General features: G+C 44.7%; 1 protein-coding gene across 1 annotated transcript; it reads right to left on the reverse strand.

The window, feature by feature from the left end:
* Positions 1 to 2,186: 2,186 nt before the first annotated feature.
* Positions 2,187 to 16,107, reverse strand: LOC142088248 (acyl-CoA (8-3)-desaturase-like). The gene is made up of 12 exons (XM_075163401.1): positions 15,871 to 16,107; positions 11,799 to 11,909; positions 10,009 to 10,206; positions 9,517 to 9,618; positions 9,216 to 9,344; positions 7,704 to 7,764; positions 5,767 to 5,843; positions 4,854 to 4,951; positions 4,083 to 4,179; positions 3,287 to 3,366; positions 2,425 to 2,550; positions 2,187 to 2,238 (listed from the first exon to the last, which is right to left on the reverse strand). The coding sequence occupies exons 1-12, from the start codon at positions 16,105 to 16,107 to the stop codon at positions 2,187 to 2,189; spliced, it is 1,368 nt and encodes a 455-aa protein (XP_075019502.1).
* Positions 16,108 to 17,822: the final 1,715 nt, after the last annotated feature.

Raw genomic sequence — 17,822 nt, forward strand, 5'->3', positions numbered from 1 at the left:
ACTCAAATGAATTTTTTTTGTTCCTAAAGTCCCCTTCCGAAAGTTAGTCTTGTCTTTCAGGGTCTGAGTACGTACCCATGATGGTACTCGCTTCAGAGAAAGAACACTCTCTCTTATTAATTAACAGTGAGATATTGCCTCCTCTCAAGGGTGATTCAAAGTACCTAGATCAGTCTCTTTGTCTGACTGGCAGAGCCAAAAATCTGAGTCTGCTCAGGTAATTCAGTTTACTCTTGAACTCTCAAAACTGCCTTAATAAGCTTGAGCTTAATAAGCCTTGCCTTAATAAGCTTTGACACACGAAAGTCTGTGGCTCAGTCACAGTCTGGATCCTGTACTGTTGCTCCCTTACAGTATGTGGCTAGTGCTCGAGTCCAAATGGCTGGCACCCCACCTCCTGTGATGCTGATTTAAAAAGTAGCCAGGATGTAGTCCGGAGCAAGAGCAGCTCTGCATCACAACGAGTTTGTGCGGCTGTCGTTCCTGCAAGCCAAGCTTTTATAAGCAACTCTCCAACTCTACCCTTTTCCCTGCTTTCTCATCCCACCTTCCTCACCTGATTTTATTTGTAATCCAAACTCTCAGGTTCATTTCCAGAGCTGTAAACCTCACCAGGAAGCAAGGAAGCTTATTGCCCTCCAAGGATGCTAAGAAACATGATGTGACTTCCGTAACTACATAGCATGAATGAGCTCCAAAAACTGTAATATAAACTCCCCGCTACGTATCAAGGCATAGGAAGTAAAAAATGTGGTTTACCTCATTTAGTCAAAAATGCCTCAAATCTGTTTGTTTGAATGGACTAGGGTTAGGCTTAGTGTTAGCGCCGTTAGGGTTAGGGTTAGGGCCTATTAGTGTTGGGGTTAGGGACTATTAGGGTTTGGATCAGGGCCGTTAGGGTTCAGGTTAGTGCCTATAAGTGTCGGGGTTAAGGTTAGGGTCATTAGGGTTAGAGTTATGCTCAGTGTAACAACCCATTAGGGACATTAGGGTTCGGGTAAGGGTTAGGGCCATTAAGGTAAAGGTTAGGGTTAGGGCCTGGATAAGCAACTTGAAATGCATACAATGAGTTTCTTTTGTACAGGTTAAAATATATACCAGAAGTGTATTTGGACCCTTAGTCCCAGTAATCACAAGAGGGGAAATATCGTAAGGCTGTGCACTAATACTATGTCTCTTCTGGTGCTGCCTCCTTATTAGAGAGAATATGAGCACTCTTTTCTCCCCCAGTGCACTCCTTAAATAAAGAAGCCAGGATTATTTCTTAATAGAAAATTATAAGCAACAATCCACATTTGACAGAGAGAGCTCAGTTCCAGGAACTCAATTGTGTTACTTCTAGGTTTATTACTCATGTATACTAGCGGATAATAATACTATTCAGTGTTTAAGAGCACTTTGGGGCACAGACTTGACAGTGGAGACCTCATGGTTATAAACAACTCAGCCAGACCAGCATGGGGACTGTACGCATGGCTCAGCCCAACACAAATTACAAAAAACAAACAATGAATAAAGAAACTTTGAAGAAAACAGCAGGCTTAAGCTGGTTTCAACTCATGTATTTCTTCCTGACAACTGGGGATGCCTGGCACTGTGACAATGAGGATGCTCTAGAGAGCAGTAATGGGAAACACATTTATGTTGTTATTCAATGGCATATTGCTATACTCTAAGTGTGATATGTAGTTTATTATAATTTATTATGATTTAAGCGCATTGCTGGAACACCATGTTAATTCAAAATCCTCTACAATTTCAAATAAGCAAACATTGTATTAAGCATTAAACCCTCCACATGAGGAGGGCCTAAAAAAAAAAACTGGTCAGAGGACTCTGACATGAAGTTAAGTGTGTGCAGCTCCACCAGCCCATAATCCAACTTGAACACATACTCAGGCTCATGAATGCTCTTAGCCATATTTACTTAGACGCAGCTAGCAAAGAGTTTCTCCTGTTCTAAGCAGTCATCTCCTGCTTGCCCTATCCACTCTTAACATATCTGAACCAAAACACCAGGAAAGACCAGAAGTAAAATTCAAGTAACTTCATATCTATTGGAATCATATCCTTCGGTTCTTATCCATTTTCTTCTGCCATAGAGTCCCTTATGGTTCCTGCTCTTCAGCTTGCTGGGAATGCAAAGACGTGGCAGGCTGTGAATGGTACCATCAAGCCTTATCTTCTTATTTGTGTAGGTAGGCATCAAGCCAGAGCTCTCCTGAATTCTTCAGAGAGCTGAGAGAGAGAGAGCAACAAGAGGCCGCATCATGCAGGGTTGCTTAGGGGAGTGTTGGTGGGGACAAGGGAAATGAGGGTTTCTGTGCGTGGATTTGTAAAAGAAGAACAAGCCAACTCTTGTTCTGAGGCTTCCAGCCTCTCCTACATCCTCCTGCAATGTTTTGCCAGTGTGTTGTTACTTACTGCACAATGTCTGCAAAAGCCGTGAGCAGCGGCTTGCACTGGTACTCAATGCCGTGTTTGGCACACAAGGACTTCACCAGAGGAGCCACCTTCCAGTAGTTGTGTCTTGGCATTGTGGGGAATAGGCTGTGAACAGGAGACAGACAAGTTCTCTTCCAGTGCCCCATAAGAAATACGACCTTTCACATGTTCACATTCATTATTACTTCCCAGGAATCACACAGCTCACACGGAGGGTCTGTAGCTGCCCCTGACTCTTCTTTCCCCTTGGCGTGCTTTTAGCACAGTAACTGGTAAGACTTTCCTGCTTTCCCCCTCCGTTATTTTCCACGGTTTTCTCTAGCATCTCTGAAGTGACATTTCTCCAAATTAAGTGATGCCAGAAACTGGAAGGATCTACTTCCCCGCCTCCCCTTTCTGCAGAAGTAACCATCTCCATAGCACAGAAAAGGAGGTGAGCCCATCCTCCAGCTGCATCTCTCAGTCCCTAGAGTCATAGTGTAAGCCGTCAATATAGGTAGGCTTAAACTGCTGTGTCGGATGCCTTAGCATGTGCATTTTCACTAATGCTTACGAGCTACTGCTTTGGATGGACCCTGTTGCTGTCTGTCTGGTTTCATAGATCCTGCCCAGGTTCAATTTTTGCTAGTCATTCTCACCTTCCTGGGGGTCCAGTGAAGGTTTTGAATTACATTGTGATTCTCTTTAGGGTTTTCAGTCTTTTTAAAGACAAACTCACTGGTGCTCCACAACTGTTTGTAGAATTCAGAGCAAAGAATAGGGAAAAGAAAAGAAAAAAGAGAAGAAAAAATATTTTTTAAAAAAAGAGGAAAGAAAATTCTCTCTCAGGGTGTGTACTCACTGATGTTCAATCTGGAAGTTCAGATGCCCAGTAAACCAGTCATTGAACAGGGACTGCTCAACATTGCATGTTGCCTGGAGCTGGAGGAGGGGAAGGGAAAGCAAAGTCAGTACAGATGGGCGACTGCAGCCTTTCTCTTTTGTCTAAAGAGCGCAGTATGGTGTGCTACTCTCTTCTGTTGTTTTTTAGCCTAAGCTGAGCTACCTCAAGCCAGGGATCATAATCCTCCTTCAGCTTCGTGGACCAGCAGAGGTATGTAGACTGGCCAACATGGACCATGGTAAAACTAGGAGTTGGCTCTGTGCTCCCGTGAATGCATGTGAAAAACAGTCAAAAGTTCCGCCTGGGTCTTCTCAAACCTATGTCTGCAGAAAAAGCAGAGGTGGCAGGGTACTTCTGCGATGGTCAGACTTTGCTGCTGGACTCCAGTAAGTCCCTCTGCAAAGAGGGGACACCACGCTGGCATTCTACTAGCGCAAAATTGCTCAGCAAGAGCAGGACACAAACTTCCATCTCCGCGTAAGTGCAAAAAGTCCAAGACAGAATGATGCAATAAGTGGGGAGGTGGGTATGTTTAGGAAATAGAGCTGGGACCTAGCTTTGATTTTAGGTTGCCCATGAACGTGGCATTGCTGTCCTCCTTCACTGTTCTGTAACTGAATCCCATTATCCTATTAACCTTCACTTCCCAGTTACCAACAGGTTTTCACCCTTAACGCAATAGAGGGCTTGCTTGTCTTATGGTTGGAATTTGTACTTGTATGGCCACAATTCTTAAGAATGGAAAATATTTTACCTGAGTAGACACCCAGTCCAAATTGTTGTCATAGTAAATATCCATAGGGATATGGTTCATCTGTGAAACCCAGACAAACCAGCTGCTCTCCAGCATCCTGTGCAATCAGACAAGAGGCCAGAACTCAGTAACAGGTAAGCAAGTCAGTGATGAGCCATTGAAATAACAGCGTAGCCAGGCTTACAAACACATGGCTGAACACCAGCCTTGCTAATCCAGCACCTGGAAGAACTTCCAAAACCTGGAAGTTTCATACTTCCTTATGAAACTCATGATTATTTAATAGGTTTTGTTATGAAAATGATGTAGCCTGTTATTCATCTTGGTTTATCTGTAGCCAAGGACCAAAAGGACTAGAATCAGTAAAATGGTCCAAGTGGAGAGTGTATTGTCTATTCAAGCCAATGCTGCTGGGTAATGCTTGGGCATTTGCAAGCCCAGGCTAAGCTGTTTCTGTTAAACGTTCTCTTCCTCTAACCAGCAGCAGACCCAACACCCAAGCACTGAACGGTATGTAAGGTGAGTATTCCTCGATTTGCTCAGCACTCAGTGAAGTCTCTTTGCTGCCAGAGCCAACGAGGCGACATAAAACCTGAACTAGCAACTATGCAGAGGAGTCTTAGTTTAACTTTATGGAATTAAAAAGCAAAGCAAAAAAATGAGATGGTCAAGGAGAATATGGAAAGATAAGCAAAGGCAGAGAAAGGCAGGCAGGCACAGATGGAAAGAATACTTAGAGGAAGGCTGAAGAACCTTCTAAAAAGATATCACCTGAATATAAAATAATATGCCAGGAGACTCTTTATTTCTAATAATGATCCATAAGTAAAAAAGAATCTGATATAGAAGGTCAGCATCCAGGCCAAGTCCTACCAAAACCAGAGACAACAAGAAAAGAAAATTATTATAAATTACATTTGCTTAAATCTTTTTCTAAGCTTCATGTTATACGTACAAGAGAACAATCTACATTCAGCTTCTGTAGGTTTTGCTGAATTGGATCATCTGGAGCAATCCAGATTAACACAAGCTAATAACACTTTTTCACAGCTTGCTATAATGGAGATGACTCTGAGCATTGACGCCTAGTAAGTAGATTAACATATTAGCAAATGACTATGCATTCAGAAACACGAGTTGAAGACTTGTATCAAATCATTGCCCAGGACTCTGCAGTGAGCTAAGTGCTAGAGCAACGATCCCGTCTGGAAGTTGCTCTGTCTTGTATACATAACACACGCAAGAGAAGGAAGTATGAAGCATTAATTCCGGCTGCTTGGCGTAGGAAGTAATGCCAAGTATATGCGTTCTGCTAACCAATCAACAACAAGAGTTCCTATAAATCCACATCTTCCTCATTCCTGACCGCTACGGACCTTCCAATTTGCTTCCAAAACCAAAGGAGACAGTACACTTCATGGTTCTGCAAATGAAGCAAAGCAGTACAAGCCAAACAGCCTGTTGCTTGTTTTCAGGCCTTTGTCATCGATCTGGGGAACATAATGAGTTTAGCAGAAAGTATGCAGAGCCCCCGAAAATACTGCACCAAACTGACTGTCGCGTTAGGCTTAACTGAATGGCATACAGTGTCACCCAGCGGGGACAGAAGCTGGCTCCATGTTCAGAAGAAAGGTTGAAGGCCCACAGCTGACCCCTTCTTGGTTGCACGAGTAGCAATACTTACCACCCAATACCTTTTTGTGTATGCAATATAAAATGTGTGGCAGTGGAAGTAGGTGGGAAACAGGAGCGGAGGAAGAGCTGTAAGGGAGAATTCATTATCACTGGTAATGTCACAGACTGAATGACAGATAATCAAACTGGAAGCAGAGGATCCCCGAACAGCTACTCAGTACGGAGAATGTTCTGAGAAGTTTCAGGGCTGCAGAATTTTCTGGGTGATACCGGTAGGCGTCAAGGCAGACAAACAGTAAGCAATCTGGGAGCCTGCTGACCTCAAGAGGTAAAACAAAGGTAAGACAAGAAGCTCTCTGAAGCCTGACTGAGGACCGTTCCTGCTCTTCAGCATGCCAGCCTGCTGCTGCTTGTGTCACCTCTCAAGACAGGTCGTATTGCCTTCCGCTTCCTCACGGAGAGCTATGACCTCGGCTGCTTTTAGCAAAGAGTGAAAACAAAAAGGGGTGTGGAGAATCCTGAGAAATAAGGAGGACAAGACCCCAGAAACTTAATAATCCTTTTGAGTACCGCAGTAAGCGACCACTTTGCAAGAAAGCCACTGACTGATACTGGTTAGGATGCTATATCAGTGCCCCTAAACATTTCTAGGTCTGCCCATTAATCTGATCGTGCTTACAAACCTGAGATTTCATTTCAGGCTTTTAACCGAGGAACAGCCACAAAGGAGTATTTTGAGAAGTGGCTTCCACAGCCCCAAAGCTTATCTGGCTCCCCATTCTGTTGTGCAAAGCAGGGCAACAACAGGAACGCCTATGAAATCCCTTGCCTACCAGGGATTTTGGGTTGCACGAACAGCTCAAACTCAACCTTCCGAACGGACATCTCAGTTGTACTTCAAAACAACAACAAAAAGCCCACAGACTATTCTTTAGATTTGAATACTACTGAAAGATGTGGTGTGACATTCTAACTCAGAGCCACTGCGGGGGACGTGGAAGACCTGGGATAGGATCACCTTCCTTAACTAGGCATCTCCGAGTTGCATATCGGAGACACGCGTATCTGAACGAACCCTGCTGGCTCTGTCCAGCCGCTTGAGAGAAAAGCCACTGCTGGCAGTGCCTGCCGTCCTGAGAGGTCAAGGGAAAAACCCAGGTCAAATTAATCACACCTTGAAAGTGCCCATTTCTGCTGGGTTTTAGGGTTCAAATTCATACTGTCCTCTTTTCAGACAAGCATCCTAAGCAGCGGACCAGACCAGACTATTCTGGAGAGATGCAAGAGGTGATATCTCCTTGTCCCGTGTTGAAATTGTGCTGCTTTGCAAAAGGAATAAAACTCCACTAAGACGGGAAGAAGGGGGCAGGAGCGAGAACCTAGAGATCAGGGCACCGACAGCAGAGAAATTCTGAATTTTTCCTCCTCTCTGTTTACGCACTTTATTAGCCATACATTATACAGCTCGCATAAACAGTCCCTGGAGCCCTCATCACACCCTCCCAAGTAACTTCCTTAATTAGTGAGTTAAGAGTTTTTCTATTTTTCTCTGTCCAAATAGATGTAGACTTATTTTTGCAAATTTTTAAGATGACGCAAAGTTTTAAGATGACCTGGGATAAGCATACCCCACTACTTTTTCTACCCTGGAACAAACTTAAGCCCTTTGGTTAGAAATTCTCAAACCAAATTAATGTGTTTCAAGTCAAGAAGGGCACAGAAATCTGATCTCACATAGGATCATATGATAATTCAGGCTGGAAAAGACCTCGGGATCTCAGAGCAGCATCAGCTATGAGGTCAGACCAGGTTACACGGGGTTTTAGCCACTCGGGTCTTCAACTCCTCCAAAAATTAGATGCAAACTGATTATTATGTTCTTTGATGCAGGCATCTTAGTTTTGCTCAAGTCCTACAGGTCAAAAGTAAGACCTACAAGCCCCATTAGTACCCCTCATGGTATTGCAGAAGAATGGAGATACTCACTGATGAAGAAGTATTTGTGCTGGTGATTGTATGGCATGTATTTTTTCTTTTTGATCCCAAGCTGTGAAAAGAAAGAGCAAAAAAATACTGAGTGGAAACTAAGCAATCTGCACAGGTAACTTGCTGTTTTCCATTCTTTCTTCCCCAGAGGCACTCTTCTTGCACACTTCCCACAACCCTCATTCCTACTCTAGCCCTCTTGTGTACCTGTCCTATTAGTTTACATACATAATAACCTTTTCTATAAATCCTCATTCCCTTAATGTAAGGCTTTACTGCCTTACAGCTGTGTAAAGTCCTTCAGAGATAAGCTGTTAAGCAAGCATGTGATTTTTCTCCAGTAGGGGAAAATAAATCAAGCGATTGCTGAAAAGTACTTCTAGATGTACTTATGACAAGCCAAAACAGAGGTAACAGCCCTTAAGAAAAACCTACGCTGTATATGGTAGGAAGGAAACTGCTGTCACAGATACCACCGTTGTCTGGGTTGGAACTGAATGATGTAGTAAAAACTAGAGCAGAACGTTTCATCCATTAAAAGATGGTGTGATCTGTAAGTTATGTTAAAAATAATTTTGGGGGTGGACAGAGGTGAATTTTAGCTGATGAATTTCCTTGGGTTTGTGTTCTTACCACATTCATAATTCATTTGGGGAAATAGTAGATATTTCAAGGCTAAGCTATATTATTGGTCAAAAATAGTCATATGCATCTTCTCTCTTCCCGCCCGCCCCCCCCCCCCAACTTTCTTCTCTGATTCTGTACACTTCAATGACAGTTTCATGATGGCAAAGGTCTTCCAAGGAGAAAAATATTCCAACGCTGTAGCTACTCTGACAGGGTCACAAGAACTGATGAAGTTGTACAACAAAAGGGGTTCAGCATTGTCTTAGGTTGTTGCTCCTGGAAGTGGCCTAGCAGTACAAGCTGAGAACATCCCGTCTGGTCAAGTGACTTCTGCCCACTAGAGGGACCTGCCAGCCAGTCCTGCAGAGCTCCAGGCACAGCCCTTGGTTATTCAATCCTGCTGTCCTGGCTGCCTTTCACAGCAAGGCTTCTGCCTTCTCCTAGAAGGCATAGACATGCCAAAGCCACCTGTATCTCTGAGCCTCAGACATTAATATTGAAGTAATAACCCCAGGCCAACTGCAGACATGCTTTATATTAATGTTTACAAGCTATCTAATAATCATTAATTACTGAGTTGTTCTACTAGGTCATTAGGTTGCTATAACCATTAATAGTCTTTTTATTGATGGCTTTTCCACCCTATATTTGATGCACGTACATCATGTCTGATTTATTTACAACTACTTGTCAACTGTTCAAGAAATGTTTAAAGGAACTGAATGTGAAATGTGACCTGCTTTCAAAGGAAGTAGACACAGGTGAAAGCAATCTTTTTTCAGAAACTGTCATCACATCTTGGTTTTAGATCTTTATGGTACGGTGTGCTTTTTTTGACCAGGGTGTTCTTCCCAGTTCCTAGTACACAAGCGGGCGCACACTGACCTCCACAGAGAATTTCTTCCCCAAAGTAAACAAGAAAGGGTGCATATCAATGTCAGGATCTTTCTGGAAGCAGTTGGGTTTGGCATGGTGTTGGGAGTGCAGAAGAGTCCACCATTTGGCTGAAGCCCCCTGTTTTAGTGAAGAACAAAGTATGAAAAGTAGAATGCTTTCAGAGCCAGATTCTCTCCAGTTCCCCTCCTTCGCCCAGTGCCGAACACACTATCCCCCACAGTCTTCAGAACACGCACTTCTACGGGAAAGCCATCAAATCTAAGAAGTTTTTCCAGGGTCAGGTACTTACAATCAAATGACACATCACAAACTTATGCAGCAAGTGGTTCCACTTGGTCTCCCTGAATACTGAAAGATGTCCTAAATCATGTTGTAACCATGAAGCCTGGACCTGGAAGAGGAAAAAGAAAACATTGGGAGCGGGGAAAAAGAGGAATCGAGACCAGGACATTGCCACATCCTTTGCTTTGAAATATGAAGATGTATTTCTTGGACAGTGCTCCAAAGTCACCATCAGAAATGAACTATGAAATCCTGATACTCTTGAGGCTTCCCCTAGAATATATCTTGCTGAAAGAAACCCAGGCTTATTGGGAGCTCCCCACATGCGGAATTTCTTCTTTACATCTTCTGCAAACACACGCCATATAGTGGTTGTCTTCTAATGACAAAGGAGAACTATGCCCAGTAAGGAAATGGAGGACTACAAAACTGCAGCAGTATTATGTGTATGGAAGTTGATGCAAGTCCATGTGTACATGCTGCCGACTTAGTTGCTTACCTGGGAAATGGTCAGCACCACCAGAGAGACAATAAAGGGCATGAAGGATGTCCCAAAGTAGAAGAGAATGAGCCAAGCAGCAGTATCCAACAGGAGGATGTGAGCGAGGTGCAGGAAGAAGAAGAGTTGATTTGGCTTCAGAAGTCCCATCCTCTCAACAGTAGCACGCAATTCACGGAAGTCTTTCACCAGCATTTTCTGTGGGAAGCACCAGCGTTACATGTTCCTGTTTCTGCAGTGTAGCACTGCAGCCTCAAAAGGCAAGGACCACTTTAATGGAGGAAAGAAAGAGCAAAGGATCCGGCCAAATGGGCAAGAGCTGGGCTTGCACACAAGTAAACTTTGTCATTGCTCTCCTACAGCTTCTCGGTGTCTTTGCCTGATAAGGTACATGGAGGAGCAAGCAGCAGCCATCACAGAGCACAACGTCTGTACCCCCAACCCCTAAGACTATATCTTTGGTGCTTCTTCCATCATCTTCTTGGCAGGTAGCGTAGGGCTCAGGTGGAAGTCGTGTCTAGTGGAAGGTGTACTGGGTGTGCCTGAACATAGCATGCCCTCTTGTGGTAGGCCTTTGGGATGAAATTATTCCTCTTCTGCCACCAGTTCCAACAGATCGATATATGTTTTCACTTTACCCTTCCCAAGATTAACGGGAGGGCTAAATGCCTGTATGAAAATGGCACCTACAGCCCAGCTGGCCTCAGGCTGGTGGGCACTGAAGAAGGAGGATGGAACAAGAAACGAGCACAGCACAGGTGCTAGACCAACCCACCTTTGTCTTTGCCAGCTCCGCAGATGCCTCCCAAGCCTGATTCCTGTCTCCATGCAACCCGACCCACAAAGGCGCTTGCCAGACCACTTGCCCAATCATTTAGGGGAAACGGAGTTTCAATGGAGCAAGGCACGTGCAGGGCAGCTATGGAATCAAGAAATAGGCAAGGCATGGCCACAGGTGGGTAAGAGGGTTCATGAGGTTCCACCTACATAGGAAACGTGGCCATGCCATTCTGGGACAGCCAGACTGCTCTGAATTGTGTTTCTAATGCCTGAGTTACATGGGGCCATGTATCATCTTGCCCCCCTTCAGCATGCAGTGGGGGACTGCGCGAAGGAAAAGTCAGGGCAGGCTGGGAGGAATGGGGAAAACAGGTAGGCTTGGGTAGTGGGAAGAAATGAGGACCATACCGCCCAGGGAATATTCGTACTCCAAGAGCATTCCTGTTCTGTTGTCTGTGCCTCCCTCATGAGGTTTTCTTTGGCATACTAGGTTGGTGGCTCTCACAGTGCCATCAACAGTGCTTCTGTGAAGGATTATGCAATTTGACGTTGAGACTGATGCAGGAAGGCTGTCCAAATGGGCAATGCCGATACAGCCTGTGAAAGTTAATTCAAGGCTAAAACACTCTACCTGCAGTCTCTCCCTGATACTTAAACAGAAGGAAGTACAGTCTGAAAATTTACTATCAACTGGAAAGAATTACTTAATTTTTGGTTAGCTATTTCTCAACGCGAGGGAAAGGAGAAAAGGTGATAGCTGTGATATTCATGAGAGCAAAACAAGGCTCTGCTATTTTTGTAGAGCTGCTGTGATAAGAAAAATTCATCTTCAGGAAACTCATTCTCAACCACATAATGCGGATTTATTATTTCTATGTAGTAGCACAAAAAATTGTGAAGAACCTGGATCCCATTGTTCCAGGAGCTACGCTGATACAGAAGAACAAGGTCTAATCTCAGAATATTTCCCTTTAATCTGTCTTTGATCTGATTTACGAGGATAGACTTACATTTTTAGTGGGCTCTATACTGGGTTGATCCGGTGCCAGCTCCCCAATCTGCAGTGACTTCAAGTACTTGCTCACCAGCACCTTGTCAACATGGAACGCTACAAAGGCATCCTGCAAATGCACAAGAGTAAAGGAAGAGGTAAGAAAAACAAATACTATGGCACTAACCTCGATGTGCACAGTAAGACATTCACTGTGGGGGAAGTACAATGTTAAAGATGGCTGATTTACCTTTCTATCTCCTCAAGCTTTTGTTGACCTTTTTCTTTTCTTGTCCTTAAATGAGATCTTATTTCAGCTGGCAAACAAAAGAGGTCTGACTTCCACTACTGCAATGACTACAGGTATGCAAGCTCCATAATACAAAATTGAATGAGTCTCCATTGCACGCCTAAAGCAGCGTTTAGTTCCCTTGCCTTTCTTCTTCCCCCACTTCTCAACCCCAATGACTTTTCCATCTTCCTGGATATCCAGGTGCCCAAAAGACCTTTCTTATCAGCAGACCAGAATCTTCTTCGTTGTGCAGTTTGTCAAAAGAGAAAATTGCCCTTTAAATCCGACTGCTTAGAAGAAAAATGTGATTCCTCTTATTCACTGGATAGAGAACTCCACTCCCAAATCAACGAAGACGGGAAGCGTTTCAAGGACCAAGCGATACCAGAGAACTTTCTGTTTTTCTCTAGTACTTGAAAGTGTTCAGAAGGAAATGAATGCAAGGACACAATTCATAAGCCCAGGCCTGGTGTTGCTGATCTCTCTTACAGACAGGAGCATGAACAAGCAGTGGTGTGATAGCCTCCAGGCAGGGCTGGGGACAGAAAGGATGGGATGCAGAAAAGCAGAGGAGGACACAACTGCGTTGACAGAGGACGACGGGGGCAGCTGGAGCCCTGAAGAAACAGGAGCACACACTTGGATATGGCACAGCTGAGACCGAGCTGAGCTGTGAACTCAGTCTGTAGGAAAGGAACTTCCCCTGGAGATCCTCCAACCATGGAAAATTGCTTTTGTACATCCAAGTAAAGGCCTTCAACTTATCGATCTGCTTGCATGCCTGCTTTTGCACCATCTTTTATCTGATTCAACTTAATCATTCTAAACAGACCAGAATCTGTGCTCTGTTGCATTCCAGCCCCAGAGTTGGAAGGGACCTTTAAAGGTCATCTAGCCCAACCCCCCTGCCATGGGCAGGGGCATCTTCAGCTAGATCAGGTTGCTCAGAGCCCCGTCCAACCTGGGAAAACGTTTATTCAGAATGGTTGTGTGACAAAATGAAGTTGTTTAGCTAATCTCTTTGAGCAAACTGCTACAGAATTTCTCTCCTCTATTCCAAAATGACACAGGCCTGGGCAACGCCGTGACAAACACCGAGGCATATATGTAACATAGGGTGGGTTTAAATACCGTGCATGTAATCGCTATCACTGATGAATCAAAAAATCAGCAAGCAGTTTCTCTGCAAAATAACCTACTGCAAGTACCTCGTTATTTCATGATGTTGCAACATCAGGTGTTTTTACAGTCTCCAAAATTCAACCAAATTTTGCCAAATTCAGCCAAAAATTCCAGTCTCAAGATTGTTGCTCCTGTTTCCTAAGTCACCTCATTCCTTAGCTCTGCTAGTCCATCCTTTGTGAGAAAACACCACAACACAAAGCAGCAATAAAAGGACTCCTCGTCACAGTTTTGCGCAGTGTCACCCTTACTAATATTGTGGCATTAATTATACTCATTTTTCCATTCCTCAGATTTCTTTTCTTACTGAGAGCCTTCCATGTTTTTCATCCGCTCCTAAGTTATCATCTTTCCAGGCTATATGCTCTTGGTACAATCTTCCAGTCACACTAATTTTTTAATTTTTCATGCTATACATCCAAAAGATTAAGCAATTGGCCTATTCCAAGATGCACAGACCTCACTAAAGTCTTATGGATTTTCTTAATAAATGCTTCTTTCACTTCTTTTTGTCTCTGCCTCCCAGACTAACTGAAGAGCCTATTGAATTCACACTGTCTCATGAAACTGCTCTTCGTAACGAAGAGGAGTTTCTTACTTCACCCACAACGTCCTGGATATATTCCCACTGCAACTCAGTGTGGATATAACCAAGTTTGCTGTAAACGAGATAGTTCACACATAATCAGGCTCCACAGGAGAGCACAGAAGTCCACACACACTGATTTACCCTGCTTCTGTTAGAGGGTGACTAGGGCCAGCAAGGCTTTCTCTGTACCGTATTACATGACCCTATAGCAAATATTCCACCTTTTACGCTCCTCCACAGGTGCTGCTGAGGCCAAGGTGCACACCTGCAAGCTTGCAGAGTTCAAGCAGGGCAAGATACTCCAGTATCACACGTATCGATTTGCCTTGGAATAAATACATATTGCGAATGTTGTGCCTTGTCAGAAGTGATGATGCTGTTATTATCCAAAAGTGCTGAGTTGATGAAGATTTATGTGTTCTTCAGCATCTCTGGAGCAAAGTAAAAAGCCTTCTTATTAATTTCACTTACAGCCCTTGAACTGAAGTTTTATCATATATGCTTAAAAAGAGAGAGGGGGAAATAAGCAGGCATTCTTCCATTATGGTGCACAGCTTATTCAACGTGCTTCACACCTGTGTGTGAGGACACTTGAGCTGGTGTCACACAAAAGTGGCTGAAGTCTTGCAGGGCTTAATGATTTGGACATGGAACCAACCTATAAGAACCAGCTCAGATCCCAGAAACAAAACATCTGTGTTTCCCAGGTTCATCCATTGTCTGGGGTATTCCAGCATCCTAAAATGAGAGAAACCTGACAGTACTACCTAGAGCAAATGAATGATGGAAAATTCAGAATGCAAAGTGTAGCTAATACAGAATTTGAAATTTAAACTTAGTGGACTGAAAATTATTTTTGTTTCCATGACCCTCAAATATCCTTTATATATGGAAGATCAGGGAACTATTTGCCTTGGGGTTTTTTTTTTTTCTTTCAAAATACACAGCAAGGAAGCAATCACATTTGTCACATCTTTGTATAGATATTAATTTACCACTGTTTTCTACTCTTTCTGCATATACCAGAAGACAAGAACTCCAAGGAATTTGCTGAATGTTTTGCTGTGTGTTTTCCCACAGGTTTCCATGGCATTAAAATAGCAGTCAGACAAGGAAAGATGATGAGCAGGAGTCGTCTTGCCCATACGCTAACTCACCAGCAGTTGGACATTTGTTAACTGGCCGATTCTTTCAATCTTGTTCATCTCAAGGGTCAGAAGGACCACACGCAATAACTACAGAAGCTTTTCTAGAAGACTGCTTGGGAAAGCATGCCGTCTTTGCTTTCCCTCCAAGTTACGCCGGGTGGCATTTAGGAGGGATACCTTCCCTAAAGGTATGTTTCTCAAAGCAGCTACTGTCGTTGCCACAGGGCTGATGCACTACTTATGGCAGCTTCCCCACCTTCCCCTGCTGTAAGCAATCACTGCAGTTCACAGCAGCTGCAAAAGCAAGATGGGCAGATAAAAGCAATCCTAAAGACTTTAGCTGGGTAAACAGTTACAGCCGGGTTGCCCCACGGGCTAAACCTCTTTATGTGCCTGTTTCCATAGCATGAGGCTGGAAAGCTTGGATGGAGCAGCGATGCTACACACCCCCGGCCCCGCTGCATCCCCCCCGCCGGCCCCGCTGCATCGCCCCCCAGCCCCACCAATTCCCACCGAAGCCAATCCCAAGCTCTCGCTGCATGATGCTTGCCGGGTATCGGTCCCCTCCGCCCTGCATCTCAAAGTTGCGCCAAGGGAGGTTTAGATTGGACGGTAGGAAACATTTCTTTACTGAAAGAGTGGTCAGGCCTTGGAACAGGCTGCCCAGGGAAGTGGTGGAGTCCCCATCCCTGGAGGTATTTAAAAGACGGGTAGATGAGGCGCTTAGGGACATGGTTTAGTGGGTATGGGGGTGTTGGGTTGACGGTTGGACTTGATGATCTTGGAGGTCTTTTCCAACCTTAACGATTCTGTGATTCTATGAAAGGCAGCCCGTACCAAGCGCCTCCCCGCCATCACCGCCCCCCTGCCCGCCGCTCACCGTGGCGTCCTGCCCGGCGTGGCTGCCGATGAGACGGGCCCCTCCCGGGTGCCTGCGGTAGAAGTGGCTGATGTCGTACACCTTCCTCTCGATCACCAGCCAGCGCTCCTGCGGCGGCGGCCCCCCCCCGGCCCGCTGCCCGATCTCCTCCCAGGTGAAGCGCCGCAGCGCCGGGCCCGCCGCGGGGTCCCCACCCCGCTCCTCACGCACCTCCCCGGCATCCCGCAGCGGTGCCATCCTCCTTCCCTCCCTCCCGCTTCGCCAAGCCCCGGCACCCCGCTCCCGCCATGGCATATAAGGGTGGGACCGCCCCGGCCCACCCCGCAGCGCCGGGCCCCCGCCCTCCTCCTTTTCCCATCCCTGGGAGACCGGCAGGGAGGCTTCGGGAAAGGCGAGCGATGCTGGCAAAGCCCCGGTGCTGGGCTGCAGGCAGAGCTCCTAAACAAGCTCCAGCTGCTCTGGGTTTCGCCTCCCCCCCAAACACCCACAACCCCCCCCCCCCCCCCGCTTCTTCACTGCCCCGGCTCTGGCAGCGCAGTGCGATCCAAGTGTGCAAAGCACAGCAGTAACTGCAGGTAAGGAGTAGCTGACTGCTTAGGGTTTTTTCTCAGCTGGCTCATTCTGTCCCCAAGACAGGCTTACTCTGACAGTCAGGGAGAACTTACTCAGGAGAACTAGCTCAGGGAAAACTTCGCTTAAAATACACCTCTGAGTAACCTGTTGTTAACCAGAAAACTAATATCACTCTGCAGCTCAGTTTAGATGTTACAGTCCATGAAGCCCTTTGGAAGAAACAAGTTATGCACATTCTTATGCCAGATTTAAAAAAAACAAACATGCCAATCTCTTAAGAGCTCAGTATTATATTTAGAACCTGCTGAAAACCTGTATTCTGTATTTGCAGTTCTCCAGCACTCACAGCAAGAATGGAGCAGGGAGGAGGCGGCTTCCACAGTGCCCTTTACAGTAATCATCATCTTCTCAGAGCTCTGCACTTGATGCTTCTGTTACCTTGGGTAAGCCTGGGATGGCACATGCAAAATGTTATACCAAGATCTGATGGTAGGCTGTGAAATTGCTTTTTCTTCCCCTGCCCTTGCCCCCTTCGTGTTTGTAAGATTACTAAGTAAGCTATTGACTTGGGGACTCCCAGAAATTAGTATTAATTGCAAAACAACTGTTGGTTCAGCTTTTCCTATCTTTCTAAACAGTTATAGCATTCACAGGATTTTCTCTTTTCAAAACAGACCGCAAAGTCTTGAAAATATTATAAAACCACAACTGAGTCAATGATTTCTTTATTCCATAGAAAAACATATGTTAAAGCTCACATCAGCAACAACCAAGACAGAGGAGCACACAATTAGGATAGAGTTTTCAAAGCATGTGATCAAAGCTGAAATTAATTTGTCTGAGTTACTATCTTTTGATGGTTTGCAGTATTTCATTTGAATTAATTCCTACACATTTGTAACATTTCTCACACATCTACTTGCATTTTTTTTCCTCGGTGCTCATTTGCTTTTGAGACTGATTGGGCTAGTAAAGTTCTCACTTGATAACAATTCTGTAGTCTATATTTCAAATTAGACACGCTGATCCAAAGAACCATGAGAAATCTCATGTAGTTATCACAGTTAAGTTGTTTAAATAGTGTTTATGGCTCTTCCCCATTAGAAAAAGGTGTGAAAAGACTACAGCTGATTTCTCAGCCCAGCTCCCAACGACAGCCAATGCAATAAGAGGCCTTAAAAAGCAGTTTAATTGTCATTATAATTGATCTATTTCTTGGCTTCTCCCCTGTCATAGCAGGCAGTCAGAAAGCACCTTTTCCTTCTCGTTCCTGGGCTTTGCCATCCCTTAGGCTCACGTTTGGTACTTTTTTTACAGAATATGTTTTTATAACATTTGAGATAAGCCATCTCCAGTGCACCAGTACACACCTTTGGGAG

Source organism: Calonectris borealis, chromosome 14 (assembly GCF_964195595.1).
Source record: "Calonectris borealis chromosome 14, bCalBor7.hap1.2, whole genome shotgun sequence".
Taxonomy (NCBI): Eukaryota; Metazoa; Chordata; class Aves; order Procellariiformes; family Procellariidae; genus Calonectris; species Calonectris borealis.